This window comes from Denticeps clupeoides, chromosome 6 (genome assembly GCF_900700375.1).
Source record: "Denticeps clupeoides chromosome 6, fDenClu1.1, whole genome shotgun sequence".
Classification (NCBI taxonomy): Eukaryota; Metazoa; Chordata; class Actinopteri; order Clupeiformes; family Denticipitidae; genus Denticeps; species Denticeps clupeoides.
This window is the reverse complement of record NC_041712.1, coordinates 18,339,342-18,357,125: the sequence shown is the minus strand read 5'-3', so window position 1 is coordinate 18,357,125 and position 17,784 is coordinate 18,339,342. Positions and strand designations below refer to the sequence as shown.

At 44.5% G+C, this 17,784-nt stretch overlaps 1 protein-coding gene across 2 annotated transcripts in view; it reads left to right on the top strand.

Moving 5' to 3' along the window:
* Positions 1-1,097: 1,097 nt before the first annotated feature.
* The window catches only part of LOC114792558 (connector enhancer of kinase suppressor of ras 2), a 32,126-nt gene continuing 15,439 nt past the window's right edge, over positions 1,098-17,784 (top strand). The window contains exons 1-10 of one of the 2 annotated variants that reach the window (XM_028983822.1): positions 1,098-1,128; positions 1,523-1,648; positions 8,789-8,952; positions 10,214-10,416; positions 10,579-10,666; positions 11,748-11,789; positions 15,713-15,832; positions 16,218-16,277; positions 16,382-16,450; positions 17,068-17,214. In XM_028983822.1, the coding sequence (XP_028839655.1) occupies positions 1,585-1,648; positions 8,789-8,952; positions 10,214-10,416; positions 10,579-10,666; positions 11,748-11,789; positions 15,713-15,832; positions 16,218-16,277; positions 16,382-16,450; positions 17,068-17,214 (957 nt within the window). In that variant the 5' untranslated portion in view covers positions 1,098-1,128; positions 1,523-1,584. Of the gene's footprint in view, positions 1,129-1,452; positions 1,649-8,788; positions 8,953-10,213; positions 10,417-10,578; positions 10,667-11,747; positions 11,790-15,712; positions 15,833-16,217; positions 16,278-16,381; positions 16,451-17,067; positions 17,215-17,784 lie in introns of those variants that run through there. The other variant, XM_028983823.1, reaches the window with a different exon arrangement.

Here is a 17,784-nt window from a genome sequence, read left to right as displayed (position 1 = left end):
GTGACGGCACTGCGGACCGCCGCTGTGGACCGGTGCATTCGCACGCATCGCTTTTCATGTGGCGGCGGGCATTCCGGCTCTTTTCGATTAACCGAGTCTTTTGAGTTCGGCTCGCCGTTGAGAATCGGAACCGGAATCGGTAAAGCATCGTTCTCGTTACCACATTACCGGCAGCTTTCCTAAACCACCCTGGCTGTGCCAAAAACTCCAAACTCTCAGCTTGAAAGTGCGAACTGGTGCACTGGACACCAAGCTGTGTACAACGTCCCACAATGCAATGCAGAAAAGATGGGCGGTAACAGCCAAAGACCATAAATCAGCATAAGAAAACTTTATTAATTGCTTTATTTATTGCTTTTTTGTGTGTGGGGGATGTCGACTCAGTGCCGGCTGCTGGACTCGTACCCGAGTCAGTCGCGTTAACCGCGAAAAAAAAACAGGCTTGTCAGTCAGAGGAGGGATTCGAACCCGCGCCTCCAGGAGAGACAGCTCGGCCATCCTGGCCCCCATGGAGTCGCAGGTTCGTACATACTGCATGTAATTCGCTCTGGATAAAGGCATCTGCTGAATGCCGTAGATGAAAGAGATGACGTCAACAACGCTAGTGCGAAATCAACAGCGCCATGACAATCGGTCCCGTTGTCACCGGCATACACCGGCATATTATTACCTGATAATTATTACTATCTGAGGGAACTTGCGAGACAGTTCCCATTTTCGGACAGCTGAAGACTGAGGCGACCAGACAGAAAGGCCCGTGGTGTTTGCACTTTTCAGGAAGTTGAAATCTCCACCTACACGTCAACATTTACATTTACAGCATTTATCAGACGCCCTTATCCAGAGCGACTTACAGTCAGTAGTTACAGGGACAGTCTCCCCCTGGAGCAACTCAGGGTTAAGTGTCTTGCTCAGGGACACAATGGTAGTAAGTGGGCTTTGAACCCGGGTCTTCTGGTTCAAAGGCGAGCGTGTTAACCTCGCTAGGCTACTACCACCCCCGTCAACGAACTCATCCCACAGTCGTCCTGAGAAGGAATCGTTTTCGTTCGTTCGTTCGTTCACGGAAACGATTCGACCCATAAGAGATGTGAACCACACGCCGCTTCTTCCACCGGGACACGGCAGGTGCTGCAGGGGAACCAAAAGACGCAGCAGGGGAAAGAGAGTTAGATACACGGGAGATATATATATATATATATATATATTGGTGTGTATGTGTGTCTAAGTGTGTGTACGAGAGACAGACAGACACATCAGGAGAGAGAGAGAGAGAGAGGGAGAGAGGGGGGGGGGGGGGCGGGGCGGCGCGCGCGCGTGGACCCCACCGTCGCAGTCCTCCTCGAGGAAGCATCCAGCATCACCACCACCACCACCACCACCATCACCATCACCAGCAGCAGCAGCAGCAGCAGCCATGCTCCCGCCGCGCACGCTGCGTCCGCGCGTGACCGACAGATTCCCGCCGTCCCTCAAGTAACGTTTTTTTTTTTTTTTTTTTTTTTTTTAAACGATCATTTAGAATTTGTGGATTCGGGATCGGATGGTTCGGAGTCCGAAACGGAACACGTACAGACACCGACAATGGCTCTGGTGATGGAACCTATCAGTAAATGGAGTCCCAAGCAAGTGCTGGATTGGATGAAAGGTACATTAGGGTACACACACACACACACACACACACACACACACACACACACACACAGAGACGGACGCACGCACGCATACAAACGAGCACTTTTAACCCTCACACACGTGTACGAATGACCGGGAGCGGTGCGCGGCATTGATCGCGGCTTTGCCATTTTGCGTATCTGCCCCAGCGGCGCGCCGTGCTGGGATCAGCAGGTCGCCCGGAGAGTTGTGTGTGTGATCTGCGCGCAGTGTGTGTGATGTGAGGGTGTGTAACGATCCCCCACCATGCAGATGACTTCATGCCTCTCTGTCGCTCTCTCTCGCTCTCCCTGTCACACACACACACACACACACACGACCTGACACACTGCGTTGTTTTCATGTGCCACGTCTCCCCAAGCTGTAAATTAGCACCATGGACAGCGGCGAATAGCCCGCGAGCAGGAGCATGTGTGTGTGTGTGTGTGTGTGTGTGTGGTGATGCGGATTGCATCGGTACGGTTGCAGGGAGAGTGTGTGCTGCGCGGTGTAGGGACTGAGTAGGGAGTGAGGAGGTGCAGGCTGTTTCATATAAAAAAAATCGAATTTGTACATATGAAACGGATGCTAGATTATTATTAATGTACGGCCTACTGTCCCACACACCACACGCTGCTGCTGAGACGCTTTTAAGCGGCTGGAGGTGCTGATGTAATTCAGTCCGACCGGGTCCCATCATGAAGGTGGTTTCTCTGGCCTGAGAAGTGAATGAAGTGTTTTCTGGCAGCGCTCACACACACACACACACACACATATCTTTTGACTTCTAGCAGTTGTCACACGGTCACTGTCACGTGTGATGGCATTTGTGACAAACCGTAACATGAATAAATATTTTAAGATGTACTAATGCCGTTGGACCGTACAACCTCATATAGCTGGAATTCAAAATGGGCAGCATGGAGTAAAGAGCACTGAAGATGCTTGGGGCTTCATCCTCACGTCGCCACAACCTCCCACTCCCAGGGATATTTTCGCCATCACCGAGTCGCTGTTACCGCTGAACTACACCAGAATCAGATTTGCTGGGGAGGTGTTTTTTTCGTGACAATGGGCACGCACTGAGGCAAATATACACCGACTCTGAGACCCTTTCTGGGATTGTGGCTCTACTTAATGTATTGAACAGGCACTTTAGTGAGACTGGCTGCTGTCCAATGAGGGCACAGCCATGGGGCTTAAAGTGGCCTGCATTCTGGGAAGGGCAGACGGTGGGTGGGAAATAGCCTCGCGGCATAGGTGAGTCCGACACAGATTTTTTTAGCGCCTACATCCGATTGAGAAGGTGCCAAACCAGTGGTTAGCCATCGAGCTCCCATTTGCAACCACCGCCAGTGGCGTAATGGAGCTCACGGCAGCGTCTCTCCGCTAAAGTGAATGCAGATCGGATTTGAATCGGCCACGTCAACTGCTCAGATATTAAACGTGACCATTTGCACGCTATGATTTGCAAATGGCCGACCTATCGTTGGAAAAGAAAAGCTATGTTCAACACACACTGGGAATTCAATTTCTTTATTGTGTTGAAGATATTGCGTGCTATCCTGTCAGATCTGTCGGTCTCTCTCATTACGGCCTCTGGATTAACGGTCAACTGACGCCACTGACTTGAGTCAGTCTGCAGGTTTTATTTAGCGAATGACGGGAAGTGGATCAGAACAGAGCTGGGTGTGCGTGTATGTGTGTGTAGTATTTGTAAAAAAAGAGTCTGACTGACGGTGGACACGCCAACGTGCACACTCTCTCTCCTGCGGACGGGAGGGAGGCGGAGCAGAATTTCCACCAATCATGATTAAACCAGCGCTTATATGCAGCATACAACGATGGCAAGTCCTGCGGCGGTAATATTGCGTTCATTAAGGTGACGCCCACTTGTCCAGAGTGACTTACACTGATTAATTGCAGGTTTAGGCCCAACGTAGGCTTACAAGATTTATGGCTGAGAGACAACAATGTATCACGTAGAAACAGCAGATATTATGGCCGGAATCGTAATGTGTTGTTATTATTATTATCTAAGTTTGCATGAGGTGCTGAGTGTTTATTTATTATGTTGCTCAAAAACGTGCCCATTTCCACAGACAGACACCTTCTGCTTTTAAAGAATGGAACAGTAAGCAATGGGATTTGCTTTTGGGGGGAATTTACAACTTGACAATGCAACTTCATGCAACTGTAAGATTTATGGAGTTACAGTCACTTAGCAATGATCAATATAATTCAACACGAAGGAACTGTTCTGTTTATCAATTAAAAATATGCATGTAAAACAAGGCCAAAATATGCTCAACTTTCCATCACACTTACTCGCTTTGATGAAGGCTTGCAGATTTGAAATTCTGCAGCACTAACACTATCAGATGGCATTAGTGCTATTTTGCTTCCAAAGACTGTACTGTATTTGTCATCTGTACTGACATTTGGTGACGAAAATGTGTGATTAGGCCCTCACAGAGAATGTGGGAGCCATATGTGATGGACATTTTGAAAGAAGACACTGTAAATTGTAGACACTGATCTTAACAACAGAAAAGGGTTTAGACTGGCTGATTAAAAGAGGTTAGACCACTTATGTTATTATAATACCACTTGAATTACTAATACAGCCTACAACCAAAATTGCCGAACACCCACATTCTCAACCGTTTCCTGTGATTATGGCACGTTTTGATACAAAATGATGTGAGCTACAGAATGCCATTCATTTCTAAAAAACAAAACCAGCACTAATAAACCAAAGAATACAACAGGGCATGATTGGGTACTCCAGGATACATATCATATTACAGACGATGTGATACATATCACAAATACAAATCAATATTTTACCAAAGAATGAACAAACAGATATATTGGTAAACATGGATCTAGTGACAGCATGCATTGTAATACGAAATCCATGCTATGTTATGACGTCAACAAAACATTATGAGTTTCTTCTGGTAAACTAGAGATGGATATTGACTGATTCCTAGCAATATGTCATGACATGATACTGATATCTTGTTTAATAAAGTTACATGCCACTAGTAATATGTTGTCGTATTAGAAAAGTTAGCAAAAAGGGGAAAAGGGAAATGGGGACTTTAAAATAAAGAGGCTTATGTTGAAGTGCACCAGTACTGAAAGTAAACGCCAGGGTGGTAGTAGCCTAGTGGTTAAGCCTATGAACCAGAAGACCCAGGTTCAAATCCCACTTACTACCATTGTGTCCCTGAGCAAGACAACTAACCCTGAGTTGCTCCGGGGGGGGGGGGGACTGTTCCTGTAAATACTGATTGTAAGTCGCTCTGGATAAGGGCGTCTGGTAAATGCTGTAAATGTAAATATAAACTATTGAGCACTACTGCGCAAAAAACCAAGAGGAGGCAGCTTCTTTTATTTGCGCACCGGTTTTGTTCATGTGCCCATTTTCAAGCAGGATTTCCTTTGATTATTTTTCAATTGAATCCAAAACTTCTATTAGTTTCAATAATAGCGAGTTGTCCCAACCCATGGCAACCTTTCCAATCAACTAGAATAACATAAGAGCTGCAGATAAGAAAGAGACTGATATTGAACCTGTAATGACGGCTGTGATGCACTGCAGACATCCCACTGCTCCCTGCTTTACTGTTACAGAAGATTTTTACTTCTAAGCGGCATTCCTAATTAGTGGGGCAGTGGTGGCCTTGCGGTTAAGGAAGGTTGCCGGTTTGAATCCCAATCCGCCACTGAGCAAAGCACCGTCCCCACACGCTGCTCCCAGAGCGCCTGTCATGGCTGCCCACTGCTCACTAAGGGTGAGCAAAGGGTTAAAAGCAGAGGACACATTTCGTCGTGTGCACCGTGTGCTGTGCTGTGTAGCACAATGACAATCCAAGGGTCAGCGTTGGCCTCGTCCATGATTCTATTTTTCTTGCTGGTGACAAGCAGACACAGGCAGATATGCTGGAGAAATCGTGCACACATAATTCCCCCCTGTAATGAGCCTGCAGCCAGCAGAGTGTTGAGAAATGTGCTCGACATCTGGACTAAACACAAAATGTTATACACAAAATATTTTTTTTAATTGCTCCATTCTTCAATGCAGAATTCAATGGCTTTTTGCAATGAGTCCCAATGGATTTATTTCCTGTCACTAATTATAGCATGTCATTATTAAAATGCCGACATTTATAGGAAAACAGTGAGCACCCAGTAAAATGCACTTTTTTTTTTCTTAAAAATAACCTGAGCCAGCTTCAGACCATGAGAGCTTGCATGAGAGCTGAAGATACTTACATTGGTCAGCAGCCCAGACCGTTAATTGCACAATATTGTCTCATCAGGATTTGGCATGAAGGGAATGATTTGAGCTCCTGAGCTGCAGCGGTATTATTGTCAAATCAGGGGATTAATGAGCGTCCGGCCGTATGCTCTCAAAACGAATGCAGGAATCCGGGGAACCCGGGCGGCTGAAAATTAGCTGCTTTTTGAATTACGTCTTTGTTGTTAGGTCCTCGTCGTAGTAGAGTCTTTCAAGGTGGCACAGGGCGGTTTGAGTACCAACGTGGAAAATGGCCTCAGAAAAGCACGGTTTAAGACCCTGCAGGACTAACACTTGTCTCCTCTCATATACATGAAACCCGCTGACCTTCTCCTTCGCTGATGAAGATGTGTTGGTTCCCTGCGCTTTCCTCAAACCTCGATTTGTCCCTTCGATAGCAAGTCTCCGTAGTGACGACGGGCACTGGAATCATTTTCCTCTCGCCCCAGGAACCAGCCAATCGCATTCTTGCGTGTGCTCGCCTAGGGATGGTGGGGAGGGACACACCTGGGACAGGAACCTGTGATCTCAGCTGCACAGTCCCAGGGCTGCGCTGTAGTCGTCTGCTATCTCATGTGCTACTGGGCAGCCCCCAAGGATCCGTAGCTTAATGCAGCCCCCCAGTCACATCACTCCAGCAGAGACGCATGTGTGTGTGTGTGTGTGTGTGTGTGTAAAATCTGGCCTGCTGCCTACTGCCAGGCTGTGAGGAAGAGGCAGATAAGCATGCTGTAAACGGTGTGAGAGGGAAACTGTAAGCTTCTTCAGGGCAGAGCTGTGCGTCGCGCTCCTCCTCACACTGCTGTCCTTTATGGCAAGGGCTTACCTCCTGGTCGCCCAGCAACTGTTGCCAAGCATCTCATATAGCTGGAGGATGGCAATAGAATGGAAACCCCAGAAGCGTGAGGCTATTAGAGTGAAGGACGTTCCCCCCTCTCTCACCCCCACCCTATTATCCAACACACGCACGCAGAAATACACACATCAACAGAGCGCATGCACGTCACTCGGGCTTGTCAGTGGATTCCAAAAGCCTAATTAAAATGTACGATTTTGCTGATGAAAACCCCGATATAGCGTCAGACCCTTTCTCCCCCTTCGCCATCCATTTTCAGGCAGCAGGAGTGTGAAGAAAATGACCAAGTAATGAAATAATGGCCACCTCTGCTGTCGTGTTGTATGGAGATCTAGAGTCCACAGGCGCTTTAAGAACGTTACGATGCTCCCTCTCCCCTCGAATATCGACCAGAACATGGATAGAGCCTAAGACTGCGATCTTTTTATTCCTTGATACTTGGAGAACAATATGCAGAAGCGGGACCCACAGATGCCATATTGAAAAGTTCTGAGTGAAGTTATGAGAAATGAGCACACAGATTAGATTAAGTGAAGTTGGAGGATTAATCTGGAGCATTTAGACTGACGCAAAAGATAGATGAATTAGAATGACATTCATGATAATTATTTCACAGATTTCTCTGTGCTATTGTTTTCAGGAAAATTCAATTCCACCAGCCAATGCAAGATTCACATCCAAATTTGTTTGTCTTATTCTCATTGATCTTTCATATACATAGGCAGTGGTGGCCTAGCGGTTAAGGAAGCGGCCCCGTAATCAGAAGGTTGCCGGTTCGAATCCTGATCCGCCAAGGTGACACTGAGGTGCCACTGAGCAAAGCACCGTCCCCACACACTGCTCCCCGGGCGCCTGTCATGGCTGCCCACTGCTCACTCAGGGTGGACGGATAAATGCAGAGGACGAATTTCACTGTGTGCACCGTGTGCTGTGCTGCTGTGTATCACATGTGACAATCACTTCAGTTAAACTGTTAAACATTTTGGAGAATTGCCTAATAAATTCCCAGTAATATCTACAGTAGCTTGTATTTTTTTCTGGTGCCATCATAGCTCTTTAAAAAAAAACACGTCTTTTTGTCAGTGGCCCTTAACTGTCATTAGTCTGTGGGTATACACATATGCCCTTGCCCACGCATGTGCTTTGCTCTGCACGTCTGGCTCTGTCCAGCTTGTGTCTGCGGCAGATGAAATGTGGGTCAGAGCTTTATCTGCTTTCAGTGTGAAAGCACGTTACGGAACGAGCTAATTTGGAAAAAAAAAGTCTGCATTTTTTTAAGTACTGTACTGTTCAAAAGTCTTAGACACCCATACAAACAAAAACCCTGTCAAACATCATTTAAATATTGATTTATCTAGACATTAATTGTGGAACTCATCCAGTCGTTCCTTGCGCAGCAATGCAATATTGTTTTTAATCTGTAGACTTGTAGGAGGTCACTCATTAGACACGAGAGACATGCTCCCATTTGTCTAGTTATCAACACTTATAATGATCATTTCCTGTGTGTTTTACATTTTAGATAGTCCCCTCCTGAACAATTTTAGAGTTACTGTTGGGAAGATGAAAAACAGTTTCAGTTTCATTACTGCCTAAAACGGCTGTAAATGAGTCGCAGTGAATGGCAATGATAAATTGTCTCTGAAACACCTACGTTAATTAAACTACTGGAATTAGATATGTGTGATTGGAACATGGTTTTCCAGCACTGCTACCTTGTACCCAGCTATCAGGCATTTAGGCTTCAGTTCTGTGTGTTGAAGCTCTGGTACTGCAAATTTACTGTATATCTATTCATTAAAGGTCTTCCACTGGGAAAGGGAGTGGTCCACCCATCCAAATAATATCTAGAAACCCATTCACTGTACGAGAGGAAGAAGCATACAAACACAGACATGTTCAGGCTACATGCAGTCAGCGTCTAGCTGTTTCAAACATGCCATGCGTCTGTCTGACTGTCTGTCTGCCAGGCCTGGATGACTGTCTCCTGCAGTACATTAAGACATTCGAGCGGGAGCGCATTACCGGAGAGCAGCTGCTGCACATCACCCATCAGGAGCTGGAGGAGTTGGGGGTCACACGCATCGGGCACCAGGAGCTGATTCTGGAGGCTGTCGACCTGCTCTGCGCTCTGGTGAGTGCGTGACTGTGTGTGGGACAGAATGGAAGCCTGATTATCCACTCAGATGTTCATATTTTACACATATGCTGTTTCTGGATTGGATATAATGCAGCATTTTACTAACAAATAGCAAAATACTGTCTCAATGGCTTGGTTAATGAGAGGATATTGCTTCATGTATTGTTGTCTATTTTCTATGTATATTGGTGCAGGGTAATGTAGCTGACGTCAACACATGAGCTAACCCCATGGCACACAGTCCACCTTGCTTTTAGGATGCAGGCAGCACAGTAGCCATTAAACCATAGAGCACCCCCTTGCTACGGTGAAACTTGTCAATACTGTTCAGCATAATGAAGCCTCACTTCTCCACCCATCCAGAGAGCCCTGCTGCTGCAGCCGTTGCATTGGAGCAACTCTGTCACGCAAGATGTGCCCTGATATGCATGCTAATGTAAAAGCCATACTCACACAAGCCGTGCATCTGCAATACAGCACTGCTTTTAATACAAAAAGTAGGTATATCCAGCAAAGGCTTTCCCGGAGAGGATGGATGGGCTGTTCATATCAATGAAGGGGTGTTTACTTGCAGTACGTGTGTGCGGGTGTGCATGCATATGGGTTTGTCAGGGTTGAGCGTGAATAGGCAGTCTTCAGCTCGGTGTGTGTGCGTGCACCACAGCGATCAGGATCTGGCTGTGATAATAACGCATTTACCCTAATGAGAGACTAGACATTTTAATCAAACCCGATTTAGCATTTAATCCTGCCACAATCAATGCGCAGTGGGACATTTGTGGAAGTGAGTCCTGCAGCAAATAAAAAGTTGCGCAGTAGCTCAGCTCGTATTGTGCACCGCTAACAGCGCTAAGATCAGGGGTCTCAGCTTCCAGCTGAAGCCATGAGACAGTGATGTGCGTTGCTGCAAATAAAAATGACAATGTACGCTGGAGTCTTCTCTACTGCTCTACTATTTTTAACAGCTTCAATAGCAAAATTGGATTTGTCTGTCCTGATTGTAAAATAGGAATAAAAATATGTGTGACTTTGTCGATAAGCGTGTATGTGTGCATCGAGACACAAATGAAAAGTGACAGACTGGTGGTTGCCATAGCAACCACGACTACTCTAGACACTGTTGTGAAAGGACTGAAGCTGAAAGGATTTCTTTCTTACATCCAAAGAACAGGTGGCGTTCTTCGAGGAGGATTGGAAAAAAAAAAACCCACTCACGCACACGACAAATCGTTAACAAGCCAATACTGTTTCACAGAACTACGGTTTGGAGACAGAGAATCTTCGCACACTGTCCCACAAGCTCAACGCTTCAGCGAAGAACCTGCAGAACTTTATCACTGGCCGTCGTCGCGGGGGACACTACGATGGTCGAGCCTCACGCCGCCTTCCCAATGACTTCTTGACCTCCGTCGTCGACCTCATCGGAGCCGCTAAGAACCTGCTGGCCTGGCTGGACAGGTGCTTACTACAGCTTTTACACGACGGTGTAAACCGTGTCTGCATTGACTAGCATAATACTGCATGGAACTCAGCGCACACATGCGTGCACTGAGAAAATATGTGTTGGTGGTACGCCTGTACAGACACTAACGAAATCACCCCTCTCTGTTCATCATCCAGGTCTCCGTTTGTCAGCGTCACTGAATACTCTGTTCTGAAGAATAATATTGTCCAGCTGTGTTTGGAGTTGACAACCATAGTTCAGCAGGTAAGTGTATTTTCTGTCTGTCTGCCAACCCCAAACCCTCCCATGATGCATCAGCTGACCCATTTTAAACTGCGATGTGAAATATTTGGCTACTTTTGGACTTGGTTATTTTGTCTTTTACTCTTTTACTTTCCTTTTTACTTTCCTTTTTATGTATAAATTCTACTTAATTGCTCTTTGTATGTAAAAAGTCCAATAATTTCATTACCGGTACACAATGGATTTTGATTTCTTTTAGTAATCACCAAATACATATCTTGAGCTAAAAACTGGACAGAGGGAGGTTCTTCACCCGTGTTCCACGTGGTTTTTACTGACTTCAGGTGTTCTTGACTCTCCTGTATTTGGCCTGTCTGCTTGGGCCTTTTTGTTAAATCACATTTGTTATGTTCATTTGCAACTGCATCTTTCTAAATGTGGAAGCCATAAATTTACACACTGCTTCATTTGCCAGCCGATGATGAAACTGTTCGCCATTTGTTTAGCTGTTGCTGAGGTGACGATGACAATATCACACCTAGTCCAAGACAGGGAAGGTACGGAAAAGGAAGGAGTACGTTTTCAGAGCATGAAATATAGGAAGCCGTCTTGGTTTCACTATTCCACTCTCTGAGTACCTGACTAATTACTGGGGACAAGTACCTTCAGCATGACTGGCAGGAGGTTTGAATGTGTTTGTGGGACAGCGTCAGTTCTTCTCCTCACAGGAGGAATTTAGTACTGATAATGCAGTATCTTACTGCTGTTTGCTAGTTAGCATGCTAACTACAGTAAATAATTCCTTTACTGATGTACTTAATGGCAAAACCTAATGTCAAAAGTTGTGCTTTTTGACTGACAAAATGGGGCCTTTTTCATGGCCCTATAAGATAATTTAGTTGAACTGCACATAAGTGGCAATGTGCTCATCTGGATCTGGCACAGAGCTCTTTACCTGCTCACGTGTAGGTTCTCGCTGCCCGCTGCCCCTGCCGGGCCAGACAGAGTGATGTAACTCTGCCCTGCGTGCCAGCTGTGCCAGTGATAGATCTCTCTCTCTCTCTCTCTTGCTCCTCCTCTCCCGCTCCGCCTCCTTCTGCAGGACTGCACGGTGTACGAGACGGAGAACAAGATCCTTCATGTGGTGAGTCAGCGCTTTAAATTCCACTCGATCCTACTTTTGTTGGCATGACAACAAAGGTGCCACGGCTCTGCCAATGCACTGTAGTAGCGGACAATAATAGTTTCATGAGTGTGGGAGTTCATAACACAAGAAATAAAGAAGCCGGTTATCATCACGTTATTAGGAAGTGATTATAGTAATTATCACCATTTCTGCCGTTCTCTCACATAATTAAACTAAAGAGCTACATTTCACAATCTCTTTATTTCATGCTCATGTGCTGTAGATACCTGGCTACCATACACATGTACACTGAAAAAAGTAAACCATAGCTGTGTTTTTTCTCATTACAGTATTTAAACTATTAGTTTGCTCTTTTAAAGTAAGCTGTTTAATTTATGCTTATGAGTAAATAGTTTTTTTTTTTTACTATAAACTACTGACAGCAGGCTTGTTTGGTTTATTCATATTACAGCAATGCTAAAATATTAGGTGTGACGGATTACTTCATTTTTTAAAGTTGAGCCAGTGTTTTCTTTTTTCAGTGAAGACACTAGTTGTTCTGATTCATGTGCAAGAGTGACTTTCATGCATTTTTACATTTACATTTACAGCATTTATCAGACGCCCTCATCCAGAGTGACTTACAATCAGTAGTACAATGAGGAGCAACTTAGGGTTAAGCGTCTTGCTCAGGGACACAATGGTAGTAAGTGAAGTGAAGTGATTGTCACATGTGATATCGACAGTGCACACAGTGAAATTTGTCCTCTGCATTTAACCCTGAGTGAGCAGTGATTCGAACCGGCAACCTTCTGATTACAGGGCTGTTTCCTTAACCACTAGGCCACCACTGCCCCGGGCTTTGAACCTGGGTCTTCTGGTTCATAGGCGAATGTGTTACCCACTAGGCTACTACCACACAAATAAGTGACCAGAATAAATAATTATTAAAAGGAATTAACATAGAATTTTACTTCTGATACAAGAGTCAAGTGTTACTCAATAAAAAAAAAATATTTATATGTGTGTGTGTGTTTGGCCTGAGGTTGACAAATTTTTGTGTGAATAATGCAGACCTTCACTCCCCCCCTTGAGGATCTCAGCCTTCAGCAATTAAAGGAAAATGGGGATAAAGAGAGAAAGGAACAAAAAAAGAGAGAGGGATCGAGGGAAGGGGAGAGACATCAATGTAGCACAAGGGGCTTTACAGTCAATAGTACCAAAGCTATAACGGCAAAACTCTACCTGAGGGTGGTAGTAACCTAGTTTGTAACACACTCACCTACAAACCAGAAGGCCACAATATCACAGGTTTAAACCCCACTTACTACTATTATGTCCCTGAGCAAGACACTTAACCCTGAGTGTCTCCGGGGTGACTGTCCCTGTAACTACTGATTGTAATTCACTCTGATAAATGCCACAAATGTAAATGTAAATGGAACCTAGCATTGAACTACTTTGTTGCAGAAACTAAATCTAGCCTATAATCACAATACACAAGAGCTAATATATCACAGTATCATATCACCATCTAGCTTTTACTTTATCTACAAATTTTCTACAAATACAAAGGGTTTTTTTTGTATTCCTGTAAAGAATGTTCTTTTAAACCTTATTCTTGTCAATACTCTCTTCTTATTCTCTCTCATTATCCTCTCTCATGCCTGTTTCTGAAAAGTCATATATCCTGTAATTATAATGCAAACCCGCTCTCTCGCTCTCTTTCTCTCCATGCAAAAGCTGTTCTTTGAGAGCTGGTAAATGATTCATGGGCCATCAATAAACAAAAGACCCCAACTGCTTACAAACCCTCTGTAAAGCCTTCGTTACGAAGTTAGGATAGTTGCTTAATGTGAGGTGTTGTTTGTGTGCCGTGAGCAGATCCTTTTCCAAAAACAAAATGTATCTCGCAGCCCTATTGCGACTAAGTTTAATTATGGTCTTAATTATTTTGGTGGGTAAACATGCACACACGCACAACAGAGGCACAACCTACAGACAACGCACACAGCATTTCGGCACTGAGATTGGCTCAAAATGAGGTCAGATTTACAGATCATTATGCACCAAGGGCTGTCGTGTTTTCTTCTTCGCCCCGTTAAAATGTTCTATAACAGAGAGGTGGGGGAGGAAACGAGGACGGGAGAGAGGAATAAACAAACCCAGCCGTAACCAGACCACTCAGACACTGGAGCCTGTGGGCATCTGCTGGCTGACCCCCTGCTTGTACCTTTCCAAAAAATGACTCATCTGACCCCACAACTTTCCACTGCCCAGAATATTAATGTGTCGGGGAGCGGGAAGCATTTTAGGTAATGGTTCCCCAAAGCACAATCATGGATCCTCAAACACGTGAAGTCAGCCTCTTGAAGAAACCAGAGCTGTGGGAATCTTGCATATTTGAGGGAAGGCAGGTTGCTTAGTTTCACTGGAGGCTATATATTTACCCTGTAGAAGATGACTCAAAGCCATGGTCTCAAAGCCAAAGAACGTGCTCAACCTGATGTGCTTTTTTGTGGTTCTCAAGTTATGTATCGTTATTATTATAACTACTTATTAATCTTTGATAGACTTTACAGTTTAAAGCAGGTAAATTCATGTGGGCTTGTTCTTTATTTAGTGAAATTGAAGTGATTGTCATTGTGATACACTGCAGCACAGCACACGGTGACACAACGAAATGTGTCCTCTGCTTTTAACCATCACCCTTAGTGAGCAGTGAACAGCCATGACAGGCTCCTGGGGAGCAGTGTGTGGGGATGGTGCTTTGCTCCAACGGGGCTCCTACAGTACATACGCTTCCTTACCCGCTAGGCCACCGCCGCATCAATTTATTTTTTAAGACACATTATACAAACTAGTTTTAAGAATAGTGGAATGTTCCTCTATTTGTGGCACATCCTGGATGGATGACGCCCTTAGCACTTGCCAATATTGTATGTGCCACGGGCAAATCCAAAACTGCCAAGGGTGCCACTGAGCAGGTATGTACTGTCCCCACACACTATTCCTGGGTGCCTTTCATGGCTGCCCACTATTCAGAAAGGTGGTGGGTTAAAGGCAGAGGATTTTGTGCACTGTGTGCTGTGCTGCAGTGTTTCCCATTGACAGTCACTTCACAATAAAGGGTTATTGAGTATAATACAACTGAAATTAAATTATTTCAAAACATAATGCGCATAAACATAAACTATTTAGTCAGAAATACAATAATGCAAAAATAATACACAAATACAAAAATATAATACTGAAAATAGTTTTTGTGTGAAAGCAACCACTTTAGATAATCTTTTTTTGGGACATCATCATCCAGTAGTTCATTCCTATTGGCTCTCTATGTCTATCAGACATCATCTAAACATGGGGATCATATCTGAAATGTTTGTCGTCAGTACAGAAACATAATTTTTTAATTCTGTTCCAGTATCCTGAAGACTCCCTCATTTAACTAATAACTGGTTGCAACATTGGATTCAATGATTTGAAAAATAACAGTATTTACTGTTTGTCTAGAATTGATAATAAAACATTATCTCTGAAAGAACTTGAATTGTTTATGATATGGTTTACATTTCCAAAAGATGGGAAAATCTTTCTGCTGCTTAAACAGCTTAAAAACTCTTCAACAGCAAGACTCCTTCCAAAAACGCTATCTAATCTCCAGTCCTGTCCCAGTGCCTCATTAAAATATGCCCCTGTAACTGCTGTCATTATAAAACAGGCTACTGTTTTCATACGTGAACACATAAAATGCCTAATTAGCCCTGGAATCACAGTTGCATTCTGCACGGCGTGTGTCCCTCATTTACTCAGACTCTTTTTATTTTGCCTTTGAGTACTCAGAAGGAATAGAAAACACAATTGACCCTCTGATCTTAAAAAGTGAATTCATAATAGATTTGTGTGTGTGTGTGCTTGATTCTGTTTTCCCTCTGTAGTGTAAGACTCTGTCAGGGATCTGTGAGCACATCATCTCGCTCTCCTCCGACTCCCTGGTGTCTCAGTCGGCCCACCTGGAGGTTGTGCATCTCACCAATGTCATGCCCAGCGAGGGTCTGGTAGGTCAACACTGTCAGCCAGGAAGGGCAAAATCATGCACACTTTGTTGGTACAGGTGTGCACACTTTGTGCTCCCCAAGCAATCCTTCAGCATCCGTCAAAAATTCCGTGTAAACAAATGCATTCTAAATGTAAGACAATGAAAGCAATTGCATATGCAACTTTTTCCCCTTGTTGTAGGGGTTTTGTTATGATTTATGCAATGCCTTAGAAGTGTCTGAAAAGCGGGAAGTGCTGAGACTTTTTTTTTTTTTCGTGATTGCAAAGTGCAAACAGCAGCACTTTTGGACAGTGTGTAGATTAACTATGCTTCAGAATCTCTGTGTTGTAGAGGAGAAGAAAAGGTGCGCCTGTGGTATACTGTATCTTTGTGTCCTTTCGCAGGGCATGTACATCAAATCTACATATGATGGACTTCACGTTATTACTGGCACCACAGAGAATGTGAGTGCAGTTTAGACATACACACACACACACACACACACCCAATAGAGACCATTATCTTATCATCTTCTCCTCTCACTGTTTTCATCATCTCCCTTCTTCAGTCCCCTGCCGATCAGTGCAAGAAAATCCACGCAGGAGACGAAGTGATCCAGGTCAATCACCAGACTGTGGTGAGTCCTTGTAGGGGCGGGCCATATTCTCTCCAGTCTGTAATGTCTGTGGTTACCCTTTTACCCCTCAGATCCCTAGAGGGTTTGTGGCCAGTTAGTAGAAGGTCAGCTTCTCCAGAAACATAGAACCCTCCTGCACCCTTTTAGATTTCATTGTCTTTAAATGGTCATTTAATTGTGACTGAGTAGCATCACACCAGGTAGCAGCTGTGCTGAGCCAGTCGATGGAGGTGACGATGAGATTCTGTGACTTCTGTACATGTGTCATGTCTATGCATGAACAGCATAAGAGCATTTTGCCGTCTGAAGGACGTCAACGCCGGCCCGTGAAAATGTCACAAATCAGATTACAAGCTGTGGAAATCGATTCTGCCTTTGGATGGGGGCAGCCTGGCCGTTGCTCTTGTAAAGGTTAGGGTTTGTGGAAGGAAGCTTTGGAGAGACGTCAGTGGCTCAGCATGCCCAATGGTGGCTCTTTAATGCCCCACACCAAATCAAAAAAGGACATGAGTTCATGGAATATTTTCTGTTATCTTTCCTGGCCAAACGAGAATGCAGTAGAACCCATGTGATATCGAAAGTGTGTGCGACTGCAGATCCGTTAAACACACACACAGGTTGGGTGGCAGCTGAAGAACCTGGTGAACTCACTGCGTGAAGACCCAAGTGGAGTAATCCTCACACTGAAGAAGAGACCACAGAACACCCTGACGTCTGCCCCCGCCCTGCTCAAGAATGCTCGATGGAAGCCCCTCGCACTCCAGGTGTGTGTGTGTGTGTGTCTGTGTATGAAGTCTGATCACAAAAACCAACTGCATAGTTAGAAAATAATTATTACTCTTCAACATGGCACAAAGAACCCTCCAACGGTCAAAGTGAACCTTAGTCCAGTGCAGTCCAGACATAGTTCAAACCACAAGACAAGAGCACAACTAGATGAAACGGACCATTAAGATTACACAGATCATGCAATTTATATATAATGATATAACATAAGAAGCAGTATGTTGAAATTTGCATTAATCGTAAATTAAGAATTTGGAACTGTTCACAATTGATTCTATTTACTTGCTGGAATCAACAGCATCTATTGTCGTTTTTTGTATCTGGGAAAAGCCGGAACCTCATTCTTTTATGATGAAGCCGTTTTTATAGCAATCACCAACTCTGTTTTTACCTCATAGATAATTCATAGCCGGGTTGCGTAACGCTAAAAGCCCAAGCTTAGACAACCGACGTGCACGCCGTTGTCGCTAACTCTCATTCGATGGTCATTTCGCTGCTAACTCCACTCCCATGATTCAGGGGTATCGTAGTAATTATATGCTGTAATT